We start from the raw sequence: 27,343 nt of genomic DNA, 5'->3' as shown, positions 1-27,343 counted from the left end.
AAAGTGATAAGCAGATAAGCCCGAAGTAAAATGCCTGGCCGGCTAAGTGTTTACACTAAGTTTTAATGAAAAAAAAACAAGTTTTTTTTCACAAAAATCCAACTTTTTTTTATTGATGATGATGTTTTGTAATTATCATGACATGTGAAGTTACATTGAAGATATGTGGTTTCCATATTACTTACAATTCCTTATTTACTCTTTTGGAGTAAATGTCTTTTTATATTTCATCAGTATTATTTACTATCACGATGCGTTACTATCTAGTTTCTATACAAATTTACAAGAAGAGTACGATTATATTATAGGTTAGTTTAACCAATGTTCTTAGTTATTTGGAATAACTTTATCTCGTATTTGAGTGCTTGTAAAATAAAAATCACTACTAATTATTCGTACTAAACTTTATTGATAGTCTACAAACTAAAAACTATGTATGTTAACACTTTTAGTGCCACAACAAATTTCTTGTGTTAAAATAAAATCTCATGGCAAAAGTTGGTGGCATTGAAAATGCTAGGGTAAAAATCACTTATTGCCTACACTGTTTTCTAGACTTTATACCCTATTGCACATGTCTATGGGCAATGGTCCATTATTCATATTCATATTATTGTTTATATTTATGTTTACCTTTTACAATTGAAAAAAAGCTCAACCTGATTATATATAATTTCAGTTGGTGCTGGAACAGCTGGGTCACTGATTGCTCATAGAATAGCAACAGAAACAAATTTCACATTTGTGGTGTTAGAGGCGGGAGGTAGAAGCTATCCATTGCTTGAAATACCTTTCATTGGACCACTTCTACATGGATCTATTTATGATTGGCAGTATGAATCCACTCCTCAGGAGCATGCTTGTCTTGCTATGGTTGAAAAGGTAATTAATTGCTTTAAATTATTATTGGAACTACTATCTGCAATCATTATAATAAATGATATACCAGGCCTATCAAGTGAAAATTTTTATATATATTTTTTTTTATATCATAAGGTGGCAAACAAGTGAGCGGTCACCTGAAATCGCTGAAATAACGAAGTGACTGTTACCCATAGACATACGCAATTGCATATGCGTTGCCTACCTTCAATCCACGGAGAAGAGGATGCACAGAAAGAAAATATTTTCCCTTCCCATGCATCCTCTCATCGGGAAAGTCCACTTCCACTTCCCATCCTTTCCTTATAAGAAAAAGAGTGGGAAGGGAAAAAATGATATATGTATATGTTACTTTTAGTGCCAAGGCTTCATAACTTTTTTATAAAATAAGGTGACAAACAAGTCAGTGGCCACTTGAATACGCATATTGAAGCAATTGCTGTCTACAGACATCTACATACAAAATTGTTATGGATTTTTTATTTATCTTCATTTAAATATTTAAAATGAAATTTCTTCTCTTTTCTTTTCAGAAATGTAAATTGACACAAGGGAAAATTGTCGGTGGATCATCTAAATTAAACAACATGATTCATGTGCGCGGTAACATTCCACATTATGTAAAATGGTTCCATGGAAAATATAATGAAGAATATTTCAAGCAGCATTTTGAATACATTGAAAAGAATATTTTTCATCTTAACAAAGTACAATATCAAAGTGAATTAGCGGATGCTGTAATAGATGCGGCTAATGAACTAGGATATAAGGAATTTGATCAAAATTTCAGAACAAACTTTCAAAAGAGTAAGGTCACACAAAAAGACGGTAAAAGATGGACAATATCAGACAATATAAACAGACATGTAGTAACTAACGCTTTAGTAGAAAAGGTTCTCATTGTTGACGATGTTGCTTATGGAGTTAGTGTACGCATTTCAGATAAAATTCATAAATTAATTGCAAGAAAAGGTGTTATTTTGTCCGCTGGAACTTTAAATACACCTAAAATCCTTCAATTGTCTGGCATTGGACCAGCTGAATTACTTAAATCACTTAAAATTCCATTAATACAAGATTTACCTGTGGGTCATAATCTACAAGATCATATTGGTACCGGAATAGAGTTGATATTATTTAATAAAACATTATCTATTAATGCTGCAAATATGTTGAACCCTTTAAACTTATATTATTATCTACAAGGTAAAGGACCATGGACAACTCCGGGATGTGAAGTTATTGGTTTTTATTCGACTAAAAATACAACAAGCCCGGATGTTCAGTTTATGATTCTACCTGTAGGCATTGCTTCAGATAGAGGTAGTCATTTGAGAAAATCTTTAAGTATTAAAGATGAAATATGGCATAATTATTTTACTAAATCTTTCGATAAACACACATCGTCATTTTTTACTACAATTTTACATCCTAAAAGCAAAGGTACTGTTTATATTAAGAGTAAAAACCCTATAATACCTCCTTTAGTTGATACTAGATATTTAAGTGAGAAAGAAGATATTGATGCTCTAATTGCAGGAATAAAATTAGCTGTTAAACTAATTAAGACTGATTCGTTAAGAAATATAGGAGCTCAATTAAATACAAATCCATTTCCTGGATGCAGTCAATATAAATTATTTTCTGATAGATATTTACAATGCTATATTCGACATTTAACTTTAACGAGTTACCATCTTGTTGGAACATGCAGTATGGGATTGCCAGAATCAAAAGATGCAGTAGTTGATACGTCATTTAAAGTGTTAAATGTCAACATTCTATACGTTGTCGATGGTTCAGTGTTGCCAACATTACCAAGTGGCAATATAAATGCAGCTATTGCTATGATGGCTAATATTTTCTTTGAAACAAATGTAAAACATTTACCCCGTAATAAAGACAGTAATAATCAATGTTATAAATATAGTGAATTATATGAATATTTATTCAAAGTATGTAACATTTATTAGGTTGCGAAATGTCAATTTACTTTCCAAAAAATGATCTTAATGAATTTCTTATTATATAGATGGATGTTTGTTTGAAGGTATCTTCGGAACGGCTGTACAAACTCGCTGAAAATTTGGCAAAAATGTACAACATAGTCTGGAAGAATGAACACATAGGCTACTAATTAAGTTTATTTTCAGTTTCGCGCGGACAAGGTCACGGGCGATAGCTAATTAAAAACAGGTTATGATGCGGGTTGTTAAAATAATTTAAATGAATACCAAATAGACAATAAAGACTTTATTTATTGTATTTATTTAAGGTCACTTCTACACATTAATATTGCGCACAGTATACTTTGAGCTTTTCAAAAACAACACTAGTTACTTAGATAATACTATACTACTGGACGAAAATCACAAATTGTACATAATTCAAACACAAATTAAAAAAAAAAAATTTAATGTGTTGCCATATGAAATGTCTAAAGATCTAAAAGGCAGAGTCTGTCCATCAACATGTTACCTTTGTCTATAACTGCGCTAAAGGATATCTATATTTTATATACATTTGTAATTTAGTGTACATTAAAAAGTTGGTAAATTAATTTAATGTTCCAAATTAAAGGGTGACAACACTGTATTGTAGATTCATATTATCGTATAATAAAAAGTACAAAATAAAAATCGCTATAAACAATTGCGTATTATTAAAGAAATTAAAAACATTTTTTTTTGGTTTTATTTCCTCCATACATCCGTTTACAAAATTATAAATAAAGTCGTAATTTTTTTAAATAATTAAACTGGACAACGAAAGAACTTATTTAGGAACATAAAACAATACAAAGCTTAAATTATCAATAAAAAGATCTTACTAAGAATAAAAAACTGAACTATAAATAAAAATACATAAAATGACTAGAAAATACGACTAAATTAGACTTAGAAGTCCACTATATCCGCAGTTGCAAATATTTTTAAATTGTTTTGTTCGTTTACGATTTCTTTCTTGCAATACAAATGCAGTTATATTTATTTAGATATTGTATAAGACACGGACGGATAAATTATACTTGCATATTTGTACCAATAATAGGTTTCCTAAAGTTAGTCACAACATTTTTTAATCTGTAGATAATTTGTGCGAAATATATATATATAAGAGGTTTAGAAAGTTCCTTAAACTGCGTTAATTGTTTCTAACGATGTACATGAAAAGCATAAGAGATTTCCAAACACATGTAATACGGCCAGTTATGTAAAAATCAATATTCATATTAAAAATAAGTACGAAAAAATATTTCCTACATGGTACCGCAAACCGAATGTTTCCAACTCATGGTTATATCCCACCAATCAACTAATATTTCATTCCCTTGTTGACTGTGACGTCAACGATTTTACCTCTTATGTTATTGGGGACGCGTTGTTCTGTTCTGTTTCTTGTTTATGGCTCTCCCTCATCGGATTGGGCCAATGTCAAGTGTTTATGGTTCTATTTAAACTAGTTAGAGACTGGCAACAATACTCTGCAGTTAGAGAAGTCTTGTGAATAAACAAGTGAACCAAAGAATAAAACTTTTGAATTACCTGAAACTGTTGATTTACCACACGCGTACTTTTTATACATGTTATAATTCTTTGATAGTCTGAACTTAGCTGCAAATTCAGCGCATTTATTCCAAAATGTAACAAAAAAAATCTTTTTATCAAAGAATATTCCAGAATTTCTTTGAAATTCATTTAAATATATACATGACGAATGTGTCTTAACCTTATCTTATTTAATAGATGTGTATAAAAACATAACTTTTCACTTTGTGCTGAGCAAATCTTAATTAAAACGCAGTTACTGCTTACAAATAATACTGGACGGATCATCTGATATTAAGGCCTTTTTAATTATAAAGGTTTTTAATTATAAGTCCTATTTTATTATTATTGACAATCAGAAACACACGATAAATATTTAAATCAATAAAATCTATTCTAATTTTATACTGTCCGTTTATAATACTGGGCGGTAAAGACATTTTTAGTACGTCATATAAATAATTAAAAATTAAATATGTGCTCTTAAATAGATTTTTAAATAATATTTAATTGCTTTGGTTACAAAGATTTTTTATCTGAGCTCTTATTAAGCTCCAAGTTTAAAAATACGTTCTTATTAAGCTCCAAGTTTAAGAATACGCGCGGAAATGGGAATTTCCTTACAAAGACATGTTATCTCTTTCTTCCGAAGATTATGACAATAGACAAGAGAGGGATGACGATATGTATTCTTGTTGATAAGTTTACCCCCAAATATGCCAAGAAAAGAACTCTACATCGGACCCTATTTGATAAAATTTTGTATTGTTACAATTCAAACTAGTGACTATCACATTGTTCGTCTACTGAGCTATGTGTCATTAATGTTATATGCCCTATATAGTCTATGCCGTGTTCACATTATTCCAGTGTCCATTACTGCACTGGAATTCACAATAAAATTTGCAGTGTAGATTTTCAATTGGACAGCTGTAAAACAGATTCGATCGCTGGACTGGAATTATGTTATTTGGAAATTATTTATTTTAAAGTCAATTAAATGGCTTTCAAATTAATAAGGCATTATCTTTCAAATGAAACAAATTCAACACACCAAAAAAGACAGCAATTTAAATAAATCACATTTTTTTTTATATTCAATGAATAATAGTAATAAACCTTTTTAATATTTTAAATTGGTTATTAAGAATTTGAGCTGTTTTGAGCAAAATCGTAAAAGAGTAAAGAAATTTTAGATTTATTATTATTAAAACCATGTTTCTGTTATTTATATGTTGCCAATAAGTATAACCTCTGTTTAATATAAAAATGACAGATTTGATTATTCGTTTGCATTGAATATTCTCCGAAACTACTGAACCGTTATGAAAAATTCTTTGTTTATTTTTATGTTTATTTTTTTGTTTATTTTATTTATTACATACTAGACTAGATTTTTTTTAATTCCCCGCAGACGATGTCGCGAGAAACTATATTTTCTTAATATAACATAGATCGGAACGTAATAAGGCCTCATTCATTGAAAATTGTGCTTTAAACTTAGATTTAGTTAGGCGATAAAATTAAACATTATTTAAATCTAAAATGTAACACTTAAAATACAATTAACTGAAACTTAGCGGAATAATTAAATATTACTTACTTGAAACAAGAATCCAAATAATTATCAAGCATATCGAGTTGCAAGTCATTCCATTCCGTTGGATTTAAAAGTAAAGAACTGAGATCGTCTGGTTCGGGATCTGAGATGAGGGGAGGTGGGGGAACAATGGGTTCAACTATGACATTAGCTCCAATATTCGTCTCAACTTCCATTTCAGGTAAAGTTTGTATGTCGAGGTTGAATTCGGGTAAATGCAACGTAACTGGCAACTCAGTCATACCTTCATTAACATCTTGAATCTGCAGAATATTTGCAACAGCTGTTGTATCTTCGTTGGGTTTATTTATTGCTATTACTGGCTTCTTTTTCTTCTTGTGAGTTCTGCAGGAAATTCTCTTCGTTCCTTCTAAATGCGCGAGATCGAGCTTCCAGAAACCACCTTTGCCTGGCTCGTGTTTAGATCTCGCCACCTTCACGAAGACTTTGTTTAACGAGAGATTATGTCGAATTGAATTCTGAAACAAATTTGTGATATTAATTTGGATACAGTATTTGTACTCGATTTTTTATTACATTGTTACTTATTATAACGTATTGGTATAGCCTTTAAAGGACTGAAGGAAAATATGACGTAATAAAAAGTTTTATTAAATATCAAAAGCTACTAACAACGTTTGAAAATAATTACGTAGTATATATTAAAGCGAAAAAAAGGGGAAAATTCAATTCAATCTGTCACACTCATGTCCACTGTTATCGGTGTATCCTGAGCCCTTAAACACTTCCATATATTCGACTGATATTCAATTAGACGTTATCTAATCGCGCTGCAGATTTAACGCTTATTAGAACGAGATCGTGTGCGCTACCGCACCGCGACGTGACACGACACGACAGCGATAAGACTCCCCTCTCACCTGCCACGCGGGATCCGCGCTCCTGTAGTACTTAAAGTTGTCCTTTATCCATGAGTATATCGCGGAGAGCGTCATCTTGTCGTTGTTGTAGCGCATTGCCATGCAGATTAGCGTGTTGTACGAGTAGGGCGGCTTCTTCTCGCTGTTCCTCTGGTACTCCGCCTTGTTCATCATGAAGTCCTCCTGACACTTAGCGATCGTCTGGTTAAACTTGTGCAACCGCGTGTTCTGCGGCGGCGCTTTCGCCTGCGGGTTGGGTGATATCGGTAGCAGCGGGATCTGTGGTGGGCCCATTATGTTCGTTATGTTCTGCAGCCAGTTCAAATTGGTCAGGTCCGTCTCCTGATCGTCGACGGTGGGCCTCTCTGGCCTGTACTTCATAGTTTTCTTTCTGGGTACCTCTGGCGGCGGGAGTTCTGTGACAATCTGCTGCAAGTCATTGCTCGGTGCAACCTGGTCGCCGCCGGGGATGTAGGTCTCCGGCTGCTCGTAAACATACTCAATTTCGACGGTGTGCGAGGACTCGGGTACGGCGCTGTCCACGGTGAAGTAGGCGGCGCCGCACTGCTCGCCCGCCCCGCAAAGGCTCAGCAGCGACGTGTCCAGCATCTCTCCCGATGCCGGCGATAGTCCCGATGTTATGTGCATGCTGACCTACATGCCTGGCGCGATACAGAATGACTCACTAGTGAATCAGCTATTATTTTTAAGTCGTAGGCGTTATTAGTGTGGTGAACGTGGGATGCGGAGTGGTGCGGACGGTGGACGGCGGCGATCGATCGGCGCGGACGGCGTGACGTCGCGACGGTCAGCTCCCCCCGCGCGTGCTCGTGCTGTGCCGTGCGGCGTGCTGCGTGCGGCGTGCGCGCTAGGCGGCGACGCGGACTGTTGTGAGGGCTGGGGCAGGTGCGCCCCCACGCGGCGAACAGGTGGTGCCGATCGATAGCCCGCCGCCCGCCGGAGCCGGCCCGCATCGCCGATAGCTATGGACAATTAGTCACAGTTATCGGACGACGAGGTCTTACCAGACGCTGCGGGTGCTTCCTATTACAACCAAGATAGAGGTGGAAGCGGAGGTTAGGAATAACGTTCCTATTAGAACATTAAGAAATTCAACTGGAACACTGTTCTCAGTTGTATTTCTAAATCTGTGTAAATATTAGGCTCTAAATCCCACCATGTCATTTCGCGCCCTTGGCTGTATGGCGCTGACCTTTACTACATCGTTGAGTTATATTCGTTTAAAAATATTTTATTACTTTTATGTATTATCGATGTACGTATGTAGGTAATTAATACTGCTTAGTAATTCACCATTTAAGTCTTTGTCGTGTATTGAAGGTCGAATGAAGTTAAGAACTTTTACGTTTTACTCTTTCTTTAGTTGGTCTTGTGTCTTCAGTTATGGACAACATTAGAAAGGATGGGCAAGTAACTTTGCACTAATCTGCAAAAAAAGACAGCAACTAGGAAAGGATTAATGTTTTTTTACGCGGGTCATTGATACATGATTACCACGATAAATCAACCAAGACTATAAAGGCATAGACGAGGATTATTATCAGCTAAATTTTTTTTTACCTAAAAAACTCAATTACTTTGGATATAAGTCTGACAAGCAACATTGGGTGATGATATAATTATATTTGCTATAGATTACGTCGGCGGCGACCCTCGCACAAACCTCTCAATTAACTCTAGTGCTTGTCTTACTCATATAATAAACAACTCTACAGTTAACAGATTATAAATTATCGGATATTATCGTAAGTTTTTTTAATAAATGGCGGCCATATTGATTTTTATTTATCTGTGTTTTTTTCAAAAATAATGAGAGGGATAACAATGTTTTACAGATATTGTAGTTTCAGAAACCAACGATTAGAGTCATTAGTGACCATTTAAAACTACTAGAAGATAATATTGTGTTATCATAAATCGATGTTTAAAAACAAAAACATGTGACTGTCATCAAAATTTCCCGCCAATTCCCCTTAGTGAGGGAGCTTATTTATTTATAAGGTGCAGAGTTACCGGACCGGAACGGCGGTGCCAGTCACCAGCCGATAGACCCAGGGGACAGGGTTCCAATTTTATTAATCTTTTTACATCATTTGACGAGCACCCTTTCAATATGTGCTGCTAATCACTTTTTAATCACTTACCATGAGTTTACACTGTCGTAACACCTGTACATAAACATGGAATTAAATGTTTTTAAAGATTAGTTGACAATCACTGTAATAAACCAGCAATAAAAGTTGTGTTGGTGTAGTTTTAATATTATATTATATAGTGTATTAAAAAGTAGTCTATTTTTCTCAGGCTTTGGGCTATCCGTGTACCAAATTTCATTTAAATAGGTTTAGTAATTTTGGCATAAAAGGACGGCAAACAGAGTTACTTTTGCATTTATGTTAATAAAAATTAGAATTACATGTTTGTACTTGCCATTCACTATAACAGTTTTGGTAATTTTTACTCATTGTTCCGCCATCTTGTATCATAGAAGGGTTCAAAGACCTCAAACTCATTCACTAAATATCAATCGCATGGAGTAACGTTTCGTTTTAAAATGACTATGAAAATTTTCTGACATCTACTTGCATGGACTGCGTACTTCATACAACACAAAACACGAAAACAAAACAAACTTTTACATTTATTCAAGTACAAGTTATCTGCGTGAATAAAAAAAGACATAATTAGTAGCTTATGAGTTCTTCCAGACTATGTTCTACATCTATGCCAAATTTCAGCGATATCCATGCAGCCCGGAAACAGTGGTAGAGCCGGCTTTAACATCTTCGCACGAATTGGCCCGGCTTGCCCGGTGAAATACCACGACCACACAGAAGACAGGCGTCAAGTGGAAGCTATTCCGCGTTTCGTCTGATGAGTGTGCGTCCCGGAGGCCTAATTTAGTCCTCTTTCACTTCCCATCCTTTTTCTTATCAGAAAGGATGGGAACTGGAAGTGGACTTTCCGGATAAGAGGATGCATGGGAAGGGAAAATATTTTCTGAGCATCCTCTCCTCCGTCGATTAAAGGTAGGCAACACATATGCAACTGCGTGTGTCCATGGGCAACGGTCACTTCGCTATTTCATCGATTTCAGGTGGCCGCTCGCTCGTTTGCCACCTTATGATATAAAAAAAAGCCGTTCTGGAGATACATTCTGACAAAGATCAATCCATCAATCCAAACATTCGCATTTATAACATTAGTAAGATAGGTATTAGATCTAGAATTTTGTACCTTTAAATAGTTATAATTTGGAAGAGAATCATAGAAACAAAGATTAAATTAAATTCAGTACTCACTCGTACTTTACTTTCAAGTTTCAACCGCAAACAATGTCTTTATTTATTAAGTGTAATGCCCTTTAGTTCACGACCTTTCCATTCAATATTATATCGGACATCGACCGTTTTTTCTTGTTATTACTAATTATTTAGAAATCCATATAGAATAACTATAACAAAAGATTTCAGGATCCCTGTAGTTTTATAGTTACATTCTAACAAACATCGTTTCATTCATTTAAACTTACTCATCTTACTAATATTATAAATGCGAATGTGCAGATGGATGGATGTTTCTTTGAAGATATCTCAGGAACAGTTCAACGGATTTCGATGAAAATTTAGAACATAGTTTGGAAGAACACATATGCTACTCACTTTTTTTAATTTCGTGCGGATGCAGTCGCGGACGACAGCTAGTTTATAATATTAGTAAGATAAAAAAGCAATAATTGTTATTCCTAGTCTAAAATATTTTAAGAAACGTTGATTTTTCGAAATTGTTATTCAAAAATAAACCTTTAAAAATAACGTTGTAAATATTTCAAAATTTTATAATACAATCAGTAAACCACATTACTCATAATTACAAGCAAGCAATATAATTCACTAGGGGTGTGCTACGCATCGATAATTCTCGTGCACATGTCTCGACACCTGCCGGCACCTCACTAGTGCCCCTACCACCCCCAGCTCTAATGCACTGAAGCGTATAATTCTAGTGCTTTATTACCACTTTATTTTATACCCAAGGGGCAGTTTAACTGAAGCATTTGTGTGAAATTGTTTACGTTCGACTGAGGGTTGTTTATTAGTCACTTGTAGTTTGTTTAATGCTTTTTAATATCTGATTGTGTTATTTATACTAGAAATACCACGACCTTGAATACTAGCTGTCACCCGAAAAACCATCCGAAAAATTAAAAAAAAACTTAACTAGTTTGTTTTATCAGACTATGTTGCCATCGCCAAATTTCAACGAGGCAATAAAATAAAACGACATTTATAAATGTTATAAATTTATTATAATACGTATAAAACATATTTTATATATAATATATTCAATCAGACTTATTCAAATGCGTTAGGAACCAATCGGCGCTGTTAATAAGATTATCCATCTCCGCGGGCAATGAAGACAACGAGTGGTTATCTTCATACATGTATATTCTGGTAAAAAGGAAAAGAAAAACAATAAAAAAAAGATATTGAAAATAAAGCGTTATAAACATCAATCGTCAGCGGGAACACCGAGGTATTCAACGACGCCCATGGACATCAGCAATACCAGAGGAACCGCTGATGCGTTGACGGCATAATGGTTAAGGGTACGGATTTCCGACCACGAAGTCGGAGGTTCGAATCCCGTCATTCGACTATTGTCGTAAACCATATCCTAGCACAAGCCTACAGCTTAGTTGGAATGGTTAAAGAAATTTTAGTAAATTTACAAAAAAATCTGGTAATATTTAAAAAAATTAAGATATTGTAATGCATGGCTCCTGAACTAGGTTGCCCTTTGCAACATACTTCATGAGCTAAAACTCTTCCACCGTACGTAAAATCTATGATCATATTTTAATAAAATATACATACTTAGTAGGTACTCCATTGGCCTTCAACCGTCTGCTGTACTCGAGGCCCTGGTAGTGAGGGACCCTTTTATCTCCGGACCCTAGCATGAGCGCTGTAGGGGCCTTCACACGGTGTACGTGTGCTAGTGGGGAACAACGTCGCATTGCTAACAGTTCTTCTTCAGATATAGGGCCCTTCTCTGTGAATAAAAAGCCCGCTTCCACCGAACACCTGGTGACGAAGATTTGTTACTAAAGTGTAACTCTGGTTACGAATAAAAAATTAAACAATTAATCTTAATATTTTTAAAAATATATTTCTGTAAAAATGTTTGTAAACTTTACGATTTTTTAAATTTAATTCTAAGCGATTTCAATTATAATGTTTTCATTTATAATTTTATAACAATCACGTGATAGTCCGTGAACTGGGTGTCTCAGAGTTCGAAACGTAATGTAGATTTAATTTTAAACTACATAAGTACCTTGGATGAACGAAATTTAATCGGGTTTTAAAGCCTACATAGTTTTTTTTTTAATTACAATAATTATTAGGGTAAAAACATAGACCTAAATCCACTCACCCGTCAGTATTATCCGCATAATGACCTTTCGTTGCCAAATCGATCAATGTATTTCTTAAAACCATCGCTTTGAACAATCCAGGATACTTCCCGGCTAGATGTGCTCCCACAAAACCGCCGTAACTCCCGCCATAGATAACCACATCTGACAGTCTTCTGTCTCGCTCTTTCAATGCGGTTAGAGTGAGAAGGCAATCGTTGATGTCATAGTTACCAACATTGGAGATCAAACATCGGACAGTACTATCACCTTGGCCGGTTGAGCCGCGAAAGTTTATGCGAACGGACGCAAACCCTTTAAATGTTAAAAGAAGTTAAAACTATAGTTTTTAGTTAAATTTCTATTTTATACTACTATTAACTACTTTACAGAAAAAGAAAGAAAAATGAGTGCATTTTACTTTTTTAATTATATTTTAATTTAGTCTAATACGAAAAAGGGAAATTCATTTATTTAGTTATGAAAACAGATTCAGATTTCTGAATGAATTTAAATGAGACACCCAGTGACTAGGCTATCATCGCTACTTATTTTACACAAAATATATTATTTCTTCACACTAATATACAACGAAATACAATCCTAAAAAAATCTTAATACATCAAAAAAAGATAAAACGACCAAAAATATAAAATAAACCTAAATCACAGTAAACTGAATAACCATGGGTTTCTGAGACCAAAATCTCCGTAAAAATATTATTATCTCTGTTTTGTCAACGATAATGACACGGATGACGATATTTTATATCCAGACATTTCGGTCTCAGAAACCTACTGTAATACAAAAGACTTTACACAGAAAACGCAACTTTACCAAATTATATCATATTTTTTTGTACAAAACTCACCAATCAGCGATATCCGTAGAATTGTACATTGTCGCGACGTCAACAACTGGATTACGACTGACAACCACTCTGTAAGTATCTGGGTACTGTCCACTGAGATGGGTGACAAGAAAACCTCCATGAGAACCTCCGAAGAGGCACAACTGTGTAGGTTCCACTGGGTACTCTCTCAACACCTCATCTGTGGCTAATTTACAATCTTTGACGTCAGCATCACCGACGCGTTTTAATAGAAATCTGACAGATTTATCTCCAGCCCCGATAGAACCTCGATAGTTTATTTGTAGACTCGCAAACCCTGGAATACAGGGTTTTAATGTGTTTAGGATTAAACATTCACAATCGACACTACAAAATCGAAAATAAACAAATCAAAAATCGTCAAAAGCATAAGTTAGTTTTTATGTTACTAAACAAAAATCTCAGTATAATCCCAGGAATAATATAAATGCGCTTATATAAAAACGGCTAAACACTGACGTATTATATATTCGTCCGGTGTCGGTCCGCGAAACAATACCAGTACCACGCATCCTGATGAAGGGCCCCCGATGGGCTCGAAACTAGTCGGTGCCGTCACCGGACGAATATACGTGAGTGTTTAGCTGTGTTTATATATCAGTTTATTATAATGTCTCACAGTAGATTGAATAATTTAGTATAAATGCGATAAGGAAATAAAAAAAAGATACATTTGAGTAAAGAATAAGTAACTATGATATCTTAGTCGCTAAGTACTAACTAAAGACACTTTGGAGAGTAACATATAAATAAATTTCCATTTTTCATATGTTTAAAAACAAAATATTTGCATTTTAATTCATCCACTGTAGTAATAGTGATAATAATGTGAAATAGATTCGTGAAATAATGAAAAGTATGGTTATATTGTTATTTGTGGTGACATCAAACATTTTTTTTATATATAAGTAGGTTTGATATATATTCTGATAGAACAAACCGCGATAGCAACGCCCCTCACAGTACAAGTGCGTTGAACAAAGTGCATTCACTACGAAGCGATTCCAAAACGATCTTTAAAATTGTATAGAACTGACGCGCTACAATCACGTAACTTATCGAAAGTTAATATCATCTATACATTTTCGAAGTTCGCTATGAAATCGCTTCGAAACGAATGCACTTTGTCCAACGCACCTGTACTGTGTGGGGCGTTACTATCGTTCTGTCAGAATATATATCAAACCTATTTAGACAAAAAAAATGACAAAAGAAAAAAAACAACTTGACAGCTAAAGTACAAAGAGGATATTGTGGAATTTTTTGACGTTAAGAGGGGCGCTAGTGAGTCATAATTTAGTTTGACTTATGTTGAACTATAGTTAGGTGGTAAAGTATAGTAACTCATAGTACGCTATAGTAACTTATAGTAACTCATAGTACGCTATAGTAACTTATAGTAACTCATAGTACGCTATAGTAACTTATAGTAACTGTCCGTAACACTCACCTAACATATTAAAAAGCGCAGCCTCCAGGGAGAAGGCATTGACGAAGGCGGAGTGCGGACCGCCGTGAGGCCACACGATCAACGGTAACTTCTTATTTGGTTCACTCGGTGCGAAATACAGTGCAGTAAAGGATTCTACGAAGAAATAAATTCATTTTGAATTAAAAACATATTAATTTAAGATCTCTCTCTATAATATATAGGTCCATTTTCTTATAAATAAATCTTACTAACATTATAAATGTGAATGTTGGATGGATGTACGTTTGTTTGAAGGTATCAGAACGGATGCATGGATCTCCGTGAAATTTGGTATATATGTAGAACATAGTATGTAAGATCACATAAGCTACTAATTATGTTTTTAATTGCCGCGGACGGAGTCGCGGGCGACAGCTAGTAAATAAACAAATCTTTATTGATTTACAAAATTTTACAAATTCTTAGGACAATGCCTCCTGTTGTAGGTTACCTTTGTTACAGGAGGTAGTGCCTTCTCTTAAGCTACATCTTAAATTGGTACTTATTTATGTTTTGTGTGTGTGTGTGTGTGTGTCCGTGTGTGCGTGCGTGCGTGTGTGTGCGTGCGTGTGTGTTAAAATGGCGAAAATCAAATAAGTACAAAATACTACAGCTAATATCCTGTCCATTTATAGAGGGTTACTGAAGTACTAATGAACTCACTGACTGCATCCTCACTGTCATGTTGCAGGTTCATATATTTGAGATGAGAGCTTGCTACTGTGTCCGGCACTTGACTCGCGGCAGTCACCTGCACCCACTGGATCTCCGCCTCAGAACCTTTGGCTGGCAGTCTCGCTATGAACAACTGTACAAATATAATAAAATATACTAATTGTCGGTTTCTGAACTTATAAACTAAACATCTTTGATAAAACAGAGATATGTTTCAAACGGGGATTTTGTCGGATCTCAGAAACCCACAGTAATATAGTAAACATCCTTATGGCAGTTCATAAAGGGTTCAGAAATAACTCTTTTAAGGGAAAATTTTAGTTACATCGTAATAATCTTAGAAACTGATTGAATTAATATGTTTTATTAACAATTAGATTATTAAGGAAGATTACTGGCTATTTAACATCACGCTATGGCCATCACGGACCGAGCTAACACAAAATTAAAAGACATCGCGGTGCACTGTCATCGCCAATAGATGGCGCTGGAGAGAGTATTTTAACGTCTATTCAATGCAAACAAACAAACAAAACTTTCCTCTTTATAATATTAGTAAAGCTGTGTGATTGTGGAATACCTGCGCTGGAGTGGTCATATTGGAGCACGTCGCGAGTACAACATCCGCCTTCACGTCCAGCACTGATGTCGACCCAATGAAGGATTTGTTGGAGATATCCACTATCCCACCGCCATCTGGTGGCATGAATAACTATAATATAACCAGTTGAATAATAAACTAGAAGCCTATGTGTTCATCCAGGCTATGTTCTTGATGTATGCCAAATTTCAAGGAGATTTGCGCAGCCGTTCTGGAGATATCTTCTAACAAACGCATTCATAATATTAGTAAGATAAGATTTTTTTAAGAAGCCAAATCGAAACTAAACGCAATTCATATTTGAACAAAAAAAAAGTTGTTCCAAATTACGTTAACACGTTCAAATGCCACCAACATGAGAAATCACTAAAACAAAATGGCTATGATATGGGTATCAAAATATTTAATTACGATACGCTCAAAATTATATTTTCTTAAAGAAATTACATATTTTGGTATACTGACCTATATCAAGCACATAAGACCTGACATCGTTCTTCTGCGGGGTGCTGAACACCAGCCTGCCTCCACTGGCGAAGCACCTGGTGGGCAGCCCCAGGCTGTACACGCCGTGGAATACTTCCCCATTAGAGGTGCTCATTTCTGTTGCTACTATGTCTAGCACTGTTGTTATTTGTGTCTGGAAATAATATATTTAAAAAAAAGGTCTTGATAGACAGACGGACGGACAACAAAATGATCCTATACGGATTCCGTTTTTTTCCTTTCGGAGAATGGAACCCTAAAAACAACATAATAATGCCCGTAACCCATTTGGGGTAGGTAGAGACTACGAACCACCATTTAGCGGGTTCCTGGCACACCTATCTAAATTATTCTACATGCATAAGGCAGTTTTTTACATATAAATAAATAGCTTATTTCTTGACTAGTTGTCGCCCGTGACTCCGTCGGTGTGAAACAAAAGTAAACTTACTACATAGCCTATGTGTTCCTTCAGACTATGTTCTAGATTTATGCCAAATTTGAGCGAGCCGTTCTGGAGATAATTTCTAAAAAACTTCCATCCATACATCCAAACATTCATATTTATATTAGTAAGATTTAAAAAAAATCTAATTATCTTATTAAATATTAATTGAACAATACAATGAAGATTACTCACATCATCATTTTTCTTTGCTAGTATTGCATGACAGGCGTGGTGCGGACCATCAGCAGGGCGCTGCAGCCACACCAGCTCGCCTCCAGCATTGTACCGCGGAGACCTCACAGCCATACCTTCTGATGATATCTTACCTACAAGGTAATGCCAACAACTGTAGCACTGAATGATCCTCGCATAATACCACAACCACACAGAAGACCTTAACAGTATCAGCGTGGTGGGGGGACCGCTCAAGGTCCTGGCATTTGAGGGCATCACAGACACCAGATTCGGATATAAAGGGGTGCTACAGTACCCCTTAATATACCCTATCTTTGGAAGATTTCGCCCAAAACAAAAATGGCGCAGCAAAAATCTCGCCGGAAATGCTAAGGCCCTACAGTCTGATGAGTGTGGTGCCGGAGGCCTTATATTACTACTCTTTCCCTTCCCATTCTATCCTATATAATAATAGGATGGGAAAGGGAAGATTTTATGGAGGGGACGCATTGGAAGGGAACATATCGTGTTTCTGTTTGTCCCTTTGAACTTGACATTGAGTCAGATATGACTTTATACATGACCAGCTGACGCCCGCGACTCTGTCCGCACGAAATTAAAAAAATATATAAGCCTATGTGTTGTTCCAGACTATGTTCTACAACTATGCCAAATTTCAACGGGATCCGTTCAGCCATTCTGGAGATACCTTCAAACAAACATCCATCCATCCATCCAAACATTCGCATTTATAATATTAGTAAGAAGTAAGATGTTGAAATAGTGTTAATTTTACTGTTACTTACTAAAGTTTCCATCCAAGGTAAGTTTGAAGATGTATGAAGGTCTGTTAGTACAGAATATAAGACCAAGTCGTCTCGGCTCTGTCTCCCACGCCACGCCCACAACACTTTGCCCCTCCGGACTGAAGCGGACCTGCAGCAAAACATATATATATTAACAAAATACATAAATATAATCTTTATTCTCTAATTACATATAAAGGGAACCTTACTAATATTATAAATGAGAATTTTTAGACATATGGATGGATGTTATGGATGATAATAATCTGGAGAATGACTCAACAAATCTCGCTGATATTTGTCTTAGATGTAGAACATAGGCTAGAAGAATGCTGAGGCTACATTTTAAATTTTCCTTTAATTCCGCGCAGACAAAGTCGCGGTCTATATTAAATTTTTATCATAATAATTATTATATACTTTTAACCTTATATCCTTTTCTGATAAAAAAAAACTCCAAGTGCGGTATAGAACGGAAAATATTGATTTCCTAATTAACCCTTCTATCAAGTAATGTTCATTCATCAAACCTAATATCAAATGATCCACTTTTTATATAGATTTACCTGTCCAGGACACCAGGTCTCCGGCAAACCCTCCAGCACAGTAACAGTCTCGGTGGCCAACTTGCACACTACCACCACAGAGAGGTGCTTGCCCACCAGCTGCTCGCCCCAATCTTGTCTGTATACAAACTCTTCACCCTACAATAAATTAAAACAATAAAAAAAGTAAATAAAAAAAATAATGTTGCATTACAAAAACATAAAAAACCTCTCTTAAGTTATACTTCATATTAAAGCACTTACTCTTTTCGGTGTGGATTCTCCACTACCATCAGTTTTGGCTTTATCCTCAGATTTCCTTTTAATATAAGGTTCTGATTTCTTTAACTTCTTCTCTGCGACATACACCACTGCACTTTCATCCTGCGACCAGTCCAAACTGCCAAACTCCGCTGCAAAATGTTACTACTTGAATAAAAAAAAACTATTATAAAAATACTCTACATATTTTTATAACAATTTTAAATGACCATCAAACCAACTAGCCGTAGCCCGCGAATCCGTCCGCACGGAAACTAGAAAAAGCTTAGTAAGTAGCCTACATGCTATTCCAGACTATGTTCTACATATGTGCCAAATTTCATCAAGATCTATTGAGACATTGTGGAGATATCTTCAAATATCCATCCATCTAAGTAAGATTTCCCCTATTAAAACACATATAAGGGTTTTACCTAATTATTTTTACAATAATTTTACTTATAATAAACTATGAGAGTAAAAAAAAATACTATTAAATATCTTATCAGAATAAAGTACATACAATCAGCGTACACATCTCCGTGAACATCCAGAGCGGTGAGATCAATGCAGTGTGCCAAGTTGTGACGACACCACACCTCCAGATACTGTTTCTTATCCTTGCCATCCTTCTCTTCACGTATCAATGCTTTAAACATACCTTTTGGTGATACTGATGATAGTAACCTATAAAAATTTATCATCTATGCAACTTCAATTAAATATCTACGAAGCACAATAAAGCATCAAAAGCCTAATCTTTAGTAATACAAAATAATCATAAGCTTGTTAATTTAAATCCCCTGTTCTGTTATCATAAATAAACCAGTTTATAATTTTTTATTTAAATCTCTTGTATTTATTTAAATACGTATTTTTTAACATTAAAAAAAATATGAGAAAGTGTATAAAATTATTTCTTGTTGTTCATCATAAAACAGAGAAAAATATCCTACTAAATATAGTGAGGGTAGCCAAGAAAAAGTTTAGCCAGGTCAAAAATCATTACATCTAAAATGCCCTAATTATATTAATAAACTTGTTTTACTATACTTAAATTATTAATCCATTTAACTTACTCATTACTAACATCCACACCGAATTCACTTTCCGAAATAACTTTAAGGTTATCATTTAAAATATAATCATGAAGATATTTCGTTGTCTTCCCCTTGTCCAAATTCCTAACTGACCACTTGCATGAGATCCTGTTTCCATCGTTGTTAAGTTTAGCACCAACTATAGACGGAATCTTTGATAACGTCTTGTAGGCATTAACAATTGTTTCTATCTGAAATACATATATTAAAACATATAACAATGACCATCAATTTATTTTATATGGTATCCATAGCACAATACCATATATTGCAATGAATAATGATGTTAATTTTATAATTGGTTACCACTTACAATATAATTAAACAATGAACAATAAAAAAATAAAACTTACTTGTGATGACATCCTTAGCATATCTAAAAATACTAATTGTATTTAGCTTTAGTTATTTTTAATCAAAAACCTGTAAAAATTACTATTTTAATTAATACAATCAATATGAAACTCTTGGAAAACTATACAAATAATTTGTGAATGTTTTATTTATATGCTGTACTTATCATATCAGTTCATTGTTTTACAATTGCAAAGTGCAAACAGTATTCTTATCAGATGATAGTGCAAAACCATAAAACTAAGGAACGCAAATATATTACAAAATGAACAAAAGCGATTATATTATAAAATGTTAGAATAAAATTATCAATGACCCTTCAATGTACGCTTTGAATTTTAATTGTATTGATAATTATTGCTTTACAAAATCGTATCTCACAACAAAGATTTTTTCTATGTAAACAAAAGTAAGAAAATTGTTGAGTTGGAACTTTGTAATGATCTTTTTTGAAAATGTATTTATATACCAAATAGTAGTACTATATAGTAACCGTTATAAATATAAAGTTTACTCTAGACCTAATGTTGTTTTTTGTTCCTACCTTTTACTTTTATGTCTATAAACTCTGTATTTGTATTTGTGTAAATATTAACGGCGCTCTCACTTCTTTGTTGTCAAAAATCAAAATATAAGAATCTTATGACAGTTTTTGACATTGACGGACTGCAAATTTTGAGGGTTACCAGTGAGCAAAATCCCTACTTCTTCGGAAAGTTGTCCATTTTCCAACTCCATTCATGCAACTCACTTGCAGTTGTAATTTTTTTTAGGAATTTCGAAATTATGAAAATGGCAACATTACACCGTGCGTGACGTTAGGCACTTATGCACCGAAGACTTAAAAAAAACCTGCGAAATACGAAAATAAAACAATAATATTGACGTTCAGTATAATTTTATTTATAAGAAAATACATTACATGTTAATTGCTTTAGATTAATAAGGTTTCACGTTAATTAAACACTTCATTATAAACATAAAATCAACACAAAAATATGGAATCCGAAGACCTACTGAGAGTGAGTTTATAATATTTTTACCCTATGTTAGTTTAATATTTTAATAACATAAATATATATTATATTTTTCAGATGACTCAAGCTGTGGTAATGTTAAAGCGGATTAAAGTTATTGAATGCCAAAAATGCACAAAAGCTTTTACTAAGCAGAAAGACTACAAACTTCATAAAATGAAACACGATCTTCAAAAAATGTAAGTATATATGTGTTAAAAAAAAATTGAGCCAAATTCATATTCTACCGACGTATCAATATAATAATAATATATATAATTTTCTTCATACATCAAGAATAAAAAAATGCTATAAATATGAAAATAAGTTATTATGGACTTTTTTTTCTAGTTTACACTTTATCTAACCTTGTTTTTCCAGACGTGTAGAAAGAATAGAAAAAAATAGGACTTTTTATGGCAAAAAGCCTGGTTATGTAAAGACATTACAATGTGACCAGTGTGACATGAGATTTGTTGCAAACAGTACTCTCAAAGCACATTCTGTCCTTCACAAGTCTTTCCCAAACATCTGTGAATGTGGTGTTGGTTTCTATGAACAAAACGATCTAGAATCTCATATGAAACTTGTTCATAACAAAGAAATTAAAAATTCTGCACAGAAGAAGATAACTTCAAATTAAATTAAAGAGAAACAAAAATTAAAAAAGATAAATTAAGTAAATAGGTAAGCATAATACTTTTAAGTTATTGTAAAAGATAGGTAAAAGACCAAAATGTTTGGTCATCATATAAAAACTTATGGAATTATGAAAATATATTATGATTGAGAGAGTTAGTATAAAAGTGTCTTCAATTTATTGGTATACTAGCTGTGGCCCGCGTCTCCGTCCGCGTGGCATTAAGAAAAATAATAATTAGTAGCCTATGTATTCTACCAGACAATGTTCTTTATGTATGCCAAATTTCATTGAGATCCATTCAGCTGTTCTGGAGATACCTTCAAACAAACATCCATCCATACATTCGTATTTATAATATTAATAATTCAAATTTCATATGTGAAAGTAATTTTGATATATGGTTTTTTTTTTAATATTTTGTGTGAATTTTTACATATTATTGGGGTTTTAAAATAAAGGAAGCCAATGTATTTTTATATGAGGATAAGTTTTTTACCAGAATTTTATTGGAATTTACGAGTTTTTTGTGTAAATTGTATTTTGTCCAATCAAGTAAATATTTTTAATCATGTCATTTATTTAGATGTAAGTTAAGTATGTAAGACAATAATTTGAATACATTAGTAAAGTACCAAAGTTTTTGTATCAGTCTTGCTTTAAACTGATTTATTAGTAAGGCTTAGATTGTAATATAAAGAGCATCGGTGGCTCAAGGGTCAAGCACTTGACTTGCAATCTGTAGGTCCTGGGTTCGAATCCGCCATGTACCAATGCGTTTTTTGATTTCCGATTTACATACGTACATTTATCCAATGTTCTTACGGTGAAGGAAAATATCATAATGCAACCTGCATATATCTGAGAAGATATTTAAAGATATGTGTGAAGTCAACCAACCCGCACGGGCCCAGTGTGGTTGATTATGGCCTAATCACCCTTAACTTAAGGTAGGCTCCGAGCCCCTCGGTGGGACCGTATAATGAGCTGATGATGAGATTTTTATAATGTAAAGATATATTTTATTTTAACTTTCTGGTCATAAAGCTAATTTGTAAAATGATTAATATTTTTATCGCAATAAATTAATTAAATTGTTGCAATTTTTACATATTTATTTTAATTCCAAATCTCAAATATTATGTACTATATATAATACAGTGTATATGTACTAGCTATGTAAAGATTGTACTATATTTTTGCTAATTGAATTTCTATAGAATATTATTTATCTTTTTTAAATTTTATATAATAATAGCATGATTATGCATCAAAATTGTTTGCCCTATTTTTGTAATTTTGTACAAAAAATCAAATAGTCATATGACATCAATATATTTTAAAAATTATTTACATTGAAAAATTATTTTATTTAAAAAAAAATGTCTTAATCATTGACTGATGTAAAACAGATTTTAATAAAAGATTTTATAATATTTAATTCTTTTATTTGTTGTTTTTATAAGCAATTTAATGGCGTTATCATGTTAAAAAGACTACTACAAAAAAATCTTAGATTTAGCCATTTTTTTTTTGATTATACAAATGTATAATTTTAAGAATAATTGTAACATAAATCGAAACTAAAAATTACCAATTCAACGGGAGTTTTAGACAAACTGTACCAAATCATTTAATAAAAAAAATCTACCATTAAATTTAGACACATCCGACGTAATTATTTTTTGTTTTTATCCTTCCTTGTTTTGATGGCGATCAGTTTCTAATATATACAAGTAGATTAACATCCTACACATCGTATAATACAATTACTGTATTAATCTGGTTCTATTATCTATAGGTATGTATATATAGCAATAGGTATGTTGGTACAATCGCGTACATTGGCAGTGTTCTACTTTAAAAGTGACAATCGATTGAACGTCTTCTACGATTTGTTTAAATCCTAAAAAAATGTGTTAGTCTTTTCAAATAACTTTGCGGCTGATTGCTTTCCCCCGCATCCCGCTACACACGGCTACACCTAAATTTGTGTTCTACGCAGCGATAAGCGCGAAGTTGAGAGCCGGTAACATATCTGAAAAGTTTTATAATAGTAGCGTATTTAATATACATTAGTCAGGAGTTCAAGAAAACAAAGCAGGAAACACCCAGTTATTGTGGGATAAGACAATTTTTACCTGACTGACTCAGGAGTGCCCTTTTATTATTTATTAGTGAACAAATTGTATTATCTGTAATTGTGATATCGCTAACGGATCCGACTGTACATCGAATGCGGCGACCGCGTCGCTTTGCCGCGCCGCTCGATACGCGCGTGGCGCACGGCCCGCGCGGCACCAGTGACAGCCCTGCTCGCAACTCACTACCACCCCTACGAAAACATAACCTAATTACTTATTAACTACGTTTTTTCATTGTTTTTTTTTATTTAAATCTTTTTAGAGTGCTTTTAAATACTCAACAAGTTTTTATAAAGATATCTCAGCAATCTTAAGGTAAGATTTTCTATTATATTTGCATATTAAATGGTAGTTATATTGAATTTAAATATTTTTTTATAAAAATATTTTTTGCAAATTATTAATAGTAAATTAAGTTGTTATAAAGATATTTTGCAATATTGATTTGTTTTGTCTAGTTTTTTACGTGTGAAACGTACATCTAATAGGATTTTTTGTCTAGCTCTTGTTACAAAGAGGTACAGTTAGTCAATGGATGAACATGGCAAATTGTAAGAAGCCATATTCGGAGGGTTCAAAATCGATCGATGGGGTTACTGCTAGTGTTACATTATTCCCAATTTGAACCTTAACACGTAACATACAAGGACTATTCTTTATTCAATAGTTTAGTTTTAAACCTCCTAATCGATCTAAACTTCCATATCTGAATACAATTTCAAATTATATTTCTCTAATGAAATCCACATTTCTATCAAATTCGACTTTTTAAATATTTTATGTTTTCATGGCAACTTGAAATTTAAATTGTGAATTAGATTTTTAAAACGATTTTAATCTATTAAATTTCAGGTTGGACCAATAATTAACAGAAATATATCAAAATGAATGAAATAGATTTGATAAAAGAAATCGAGAAGCATCCTATACTTTACGATAAGTCAATAAGCGGTTTCAACAAGACGAAACTGAGAGAGGACGCCTGGAGTGCTGTACGAGATTCACTCAATGTATCGGGTAAATAAAAATCGATTAGTTTAATATAAACAAAATGAAAAGCACCACTGACAGTCGGTTATAACACCTATGGGAAGAATGCGAATTTTCTTAAATTAAAAAAAAAAATACTTTCTGCACATACAGCCACAACTGTCAACTTTGAAAAAAAATTCTACTAAATTAAATATGATTTTATGCAACCTACTAAAGCGTAAAAATATAACATTTTTTTCTCTAGCATTGTACTCTAGTCAAGGTATTTAATTTCGGATCCTCGATGAATATTTCAGAGACGGAGTGCAAAAAGAGATGGCGTTCGCTGCGAGATTCATTCATAAAGCTGCAGCGTACACACGGCGGCCGCACGCGTTGGTCCTACCACCACGCCATGCGCTTCCTGCTGCCGCACATCGAAAATAGGTGTGACACTGACGTGCAGAGGTAAGCCTGCACATTGCACATTGAACATTGCACATTGAACATCGCACATTGTACATAGCATATTCGATTTGTATTTTTAGACATTATTAATTAGAATCCTTTGGCGCGAATGTCGTACTTTAATCCAAATCCAGTGTCAGAATGAATAGTGAGGGGACATAAACGTCGACATTTTAGTAGGGCTAGTGTTGCTTCAATACACTTGCACATTTTGTAGTTTTCTTCCTAACAGTACAAACAACAGCCTGCAATAATACACTGCTGAACCAAAATCCCAGTAACAGACTTTGGAGAAACTTGAAACTTTAAATGTCTCGCGAAAGTTTTAATTAGTTTTTTTTGAAGAGTTATAAAAGTAATATAATAATATTCAAATATGTTTTGACTAGTTGTCGCCTATGGCTCCGTCCGTATGGAATTAAAAATAAATTAGTAAGTAGCCTATGTTCTTCCAGACAATACTCTACATGTGTTCTCAATTTTATCAAAATATGTTAAGCTGTTCCAGAGATATCTTCAAACATCCATTTACCTATCCATTTAAACATTCGTATTTTATAATATTAGTAAGATGAACACTTAAACTTTTACAGATCAAAGAAAGATACCGAAGATTCGGATCCTGAAGAAGAAATAAAACCGCGCAACACTCTACCTGACATCTCCTTCCCGGCCACTGAAGTAATGACGAAATACGATGAAGATGAAGATTCCCAACCGTCCCCTAAAAAACAACGTCTCCAATCCATTGACGAAGAGAACAGTTGCCATTGCAACAGAACTGATCCGGACGAGTTGTTCCTTCTTAGTTGTTCCTCGACATTGAAAAGGTTGAATTCCAAACAGAATGCTGCTGTTAGGTTGAAAATTCAACAGGTTCTTTATGAAGCTGAGTTTGGTACGCAAATGGATATGCCATATGTTACTCCGGCAAGTGAATGTGGTTATGATGCTTTGGATGGTCATGAATAAAAACACCTAACTTATCCGACTGATATGGTATGTTTATATGTCTATTAAGTTCTCTTGTAGCTTAAACGGTTGTAACTTTGTTATTTAATTCGTGTTTTACTCCTGAATGTCATAGGTAAAGTCTTCTTGCCCCTCACTTAATGGAGGTTGGCCGTCAGCGATCCCAATCCCCGTCTCATCCCAACCGAAAAAGTTGTTGAACTCTAGCTAAAGTGGTCCATACCCGAATGTTTCTTAACCACGACTTTCTTTTCCTTCCAATCCGTCTTTTGCCTACAATTTTGCCCATTGTTGATTTGAAGAAGTTAATATTTTTCGTGTCGCAAGACATTGGGCCATGTAGTCAGTCGGTTTTTTTTATTTCCCTTTTGTTAAATAAGTGTTTTGATGTATCGTGTTTGTTGTCCAATTGTGGTGTTGCAATTTAATAAATTATGTTTTTTTTCAATTAAGTCTTAATATTTAAGTTTAAGTTAAAAGCGAATGTTAGTAAGATTGTTTCATTTTTGGATCAAATAATTTGTTACTAAATATTTCATTCGAAAACTGTTATGATATTAGTTTTGTAACCGAGTTATTATTTTTATTTAAATAATTTTTTCGGCATGAAACACGGTTAGAAAAAAAAATATAGTTTTGCTTTTCACCATTTAAAGAAAAATAAACTATTTTATTCAAATTGATTTGATATTTTATTTAATAATCTTATTCTCTTTATAAATTTGAACTTCAAAACAATGATATAATATTCGATAGTAAGTAAAATAAGCATAGATTAAAAATTGATAAACCATAGAACTTGACCATGGTTTTATGTTTAATTGCTCATTTACTCTTAATGAATTGTTGTCTATGACGCGATCCAGTAACTCCGAGTTTGCCTTGAACTACTAAATTGACGTCTAATAAATCAATTAAGGATCCATTCATCAGTTTATATTAATACTAGGTATCACCCGCGACT

At 33.8% G+C, this 27,343-nt stretch overlaps 5 protein-coding genes across 6 annotated transcripts; 3 read left to right on the top strand and 2 right to left on the bottom strand.

Annotated features, from left to right (window-relative positions):
• The first annotated feature begins 126 nt into the window (after nucleotides 1-126).
• On the top strand, nucleotides 127-3,525 carry LOC106118809 (alcohol dehydrogenase [acceptor]). The gene is made up of 4 exons (XM_013313556.1): nucleotides 127-308; nucleotides 680-882; nucleotides 1,416-2,837; nucleotides 2,933-3,525. The coding sequence occupies exons 1-4, from the start codon at nucleotides 164-166 to the stop codon at nucleotides 3,017-3,019; spliced, it is 1,857 nt and encodes a 618-aa protein (XP_013169010.1). The 5' UTR covers nucleotides 127-163; the 3' UTR covers nucleotides 3,020-3,525.
• A 2,310-nt stretch (nucleotides 3,526-5,835) lies between these two features.
• On the bottom strand, nucleotides 5,836-7,764 carry LOC106118891 (forkhead transcription factor HCM1). The gene is made up of 2 exons (XM_013313656.1): nucleotides 6,912-7,764; nucleotides 5,836-6,509 (listed from the first exon to the last, which is right to left on the bottom strand). The coding sequence occupies exons 1-2, from the start codon at nucleotides 7,557-7,559 to the stop codon at nucleotides 6,030-6,032; spliced, it is 1,128 nt and encodes a 375-aa protein (XP_013169110.1). The 5' UTR covers nucleotides 7,560-7,764; the 3' UTR covers nucleotides 5,836-6,029.
• Nucleotides 7,765-11,227: 3,463 nt separating this feature from the next.
• LOC106119135 (acylamino-acid-releasing enzyme) lies at nucleotides 11,228-20,810 on the bottom strand. 2 transcript variants are annotated; one of them, XM_013314023.1, is made up of 15 exons: nucleotides 20,712-20,810; nucleotides 20,167-20,230; nucleotides 19,793-20,004; nucleotides 19,237-19,400; nucleotides 18,717-18,865; nucleotides 18,474-18,611; nucleotides 17,908-18,037; nucleotides 17,120-17,253; nucleotides 16,459-16,633; nucleotides 15,973-16,088; nucleotides 15,381-15,525; nucleotides 14,697-14,831; nucleotides 13,226-13,523; nucleotides 11,813-12,022; nucleotides 11,228-11,386 (listed from the first exon to the last, which is right to left on the bottom strand). In XM_013314023.1, exons 2-15 carry the CDS (start codon nucleotides 20,185-20,187, stop codon nucleotides 11,278-11,280), a joined length of 2,136 nt encoding a protein of 711 aa, XP_013169477.1. In that variant the 5' UTR covers nucleotides 20,188-20,230; nucleotides 20,712-20,810; the 3' UTR covers nucleotides 11,228-11,277. The 2 variants fall into 2 exon arrangements, with proteins under 2 accessions (XP_013169477.1, XP_013169476.1); XM_013314022.1 differs by having other exon boundaries at nucleotides 20,167-20,236; nucleotides 20,712-20,808.
• A 158-nt stretch (nucleotides 20,811-20,968) lies between these two features.
• LOC106118890 (zinc finger protein 99) lies at nucleotides 20,969-22,080 on the top strand. The gene is made up of 3 exons (XM_013313655.1): nucleotides 20,969-21,189; nucleotides 21,262-21,383; nucleotides 21,565-22,080. Exons 1-3 carry the CDS (start codon nucleotides 21,166-21,168, stop codon nucleotides 21,824-21,826), a joined length of 408 nt encoding a protein of 135 aa, XP_013169109.1. The 5' UTR covers nucleotides 20,969-21,165; the 3' UTR covers nucleotides 21,827-22,080.
• A 2,157-nt stretch (nucleotides 22,081-24,237) lies between these two features.
• LOC106118874 (uncharacterized) lies at nucleotides 24,238-26,440 on the top strand. The gene is made up of 4 exons (XM_013313636.1): nucleotides 24,238-24,282; nucleotides 24,820-24,984; nucleotides 25,257-25,407; nucleotides 26,001-26,440. The coding sequence occupies exons 2-4, from the start codon at nucleotides 24,852-24,854 to the stop codon at nucleotides 26,377-26,379; spliced, it is 663 nt and encodes a 220-aa protein (XP_013169090.1). The 5' UTR covers nucleotides 24,238-24,282; nucleotides 24,820-24,851; the 3' UTR covers nucleotides 26,380-26,440.
• Nucleotides 26,441-27,343: the final 903 nt, after the last annotated feature.

This window comes from Papilio xuthus, unplaced genomic scaffold (assembly GCF_000836235.2).
Source record: "Papilio xuthus unplaced genomic scaffold, Pxut_1.1 DF827542.1, whole genome shotgun sequence".
NCBI classification, from domain to species: domain Eukaryota; kingdom Metazoa; phylum Arthropoda; class Insecta; order Lepidoptera; family Papilionidae; genus Papilio; species Papilio xuthus.
The sequence above is the reverse complement of the archived record's forward strand: the minus strand, read 5'-3'. Positions and strand labels throughout refer to the sequence as shown.

Excerpts from the sequence above, each read along its gene's own strand:
- LOC106118809 (XM_013313556.1), top strand. The coding sequence starts at position 164 with ATGTGGTTTCCATATTACTTACAATTCCTTATTTACTCTTTTGGAGTA. Across the intron at positions 883-1,415 it reads GTCTTGCTATGGTTGAAAAG|AAATGTAAATTGACACAAGG; the intron begins GTAATTAATTGC and ends TTTTCTTTTCAG. Across the intron at positions 2,838-2,932 it reads TATATGAATATTTATTCAAA|GTATCTTCGGAACGGCTGTA; the intron begins GTATGTAACATT and ends GTTTGTTTGAAG.
- LOC106118890 (XM_013313655.1), top strand. The coding sequence starts at position 21,166 with ATGGAATCCGAAGACCTACTGAGA. Across the intron at positions 21,190-21,261 it reads AATCCGAAGACCTACTGAGA|ATGACTCAAGCTGTGGTAAT; the intron begins GTGAGTTTATAA and ends TATATTTTTCAG. Across the intron at positions 21,384-21,564 it reads AAACACGATCTTCAAAAAAT|ACGTGTAGAAAGAATAGAAA; the intron begins GTAAGTATATAT and ends TTGTTTTTCCAG.
- LOC106119135 (XM_013314023.1), bottom strand. The coding sequence starts at position 20,187 with ATGCTAAGGATGTCATCACAA. Across the intron at positions 20,005-20,166 it reads TGCTAAGGATGTCATCACAA|ATAGAAACAATTGTTAATGC; the intron begins GTAAGTTTTATT and ends TATGTATTTCAG. Across the intron at positions 19,401-19,792 it reads GGTGTGGATGTTAGTAATGA|GTTACTATCATCAGTATCAC; the intron begins GTAAGTTAAATG and ends AAATTTTTATAG.
- LOC106118874 (XM_013313636.1), top strand. The coding sequence starts at position 24,852 with ATGAATGAAATAGATTTGATAAAAGAAATCGAGAAGCATCCTATACTT. Across the intron at positions 24,985-25,256 it reads AGATTCACTCAATGTATCGG|AGACGGAGTGCAAAAAGAGA; the intron begins GTAAATAAAAAT and ends TGAATATTTCAG. Across the intron at positions 25,408-26,000 it reads TGTGACACTGACGTGCAGAG|ATCAAAGAAAGATACCGAAG; the intron begins GTAAGCCTGCAC and ends AAACTTTTACAG.
- LOC106118891 (XM_013313656.1), bottom strand. The coding sequence starts at position 7,559 with ATGCACATAACATCGGGACTATCGCCGGCATCGGGAGAGATGCTGGAC. Across the intron at positions 6,510-6,911 it reads GCGCGGATCCCGCGTGGCAG|AATTCAATTCGACATAATCT; the intron begins GTGAGAGGGGAG and ends AATTTGTTTCAG.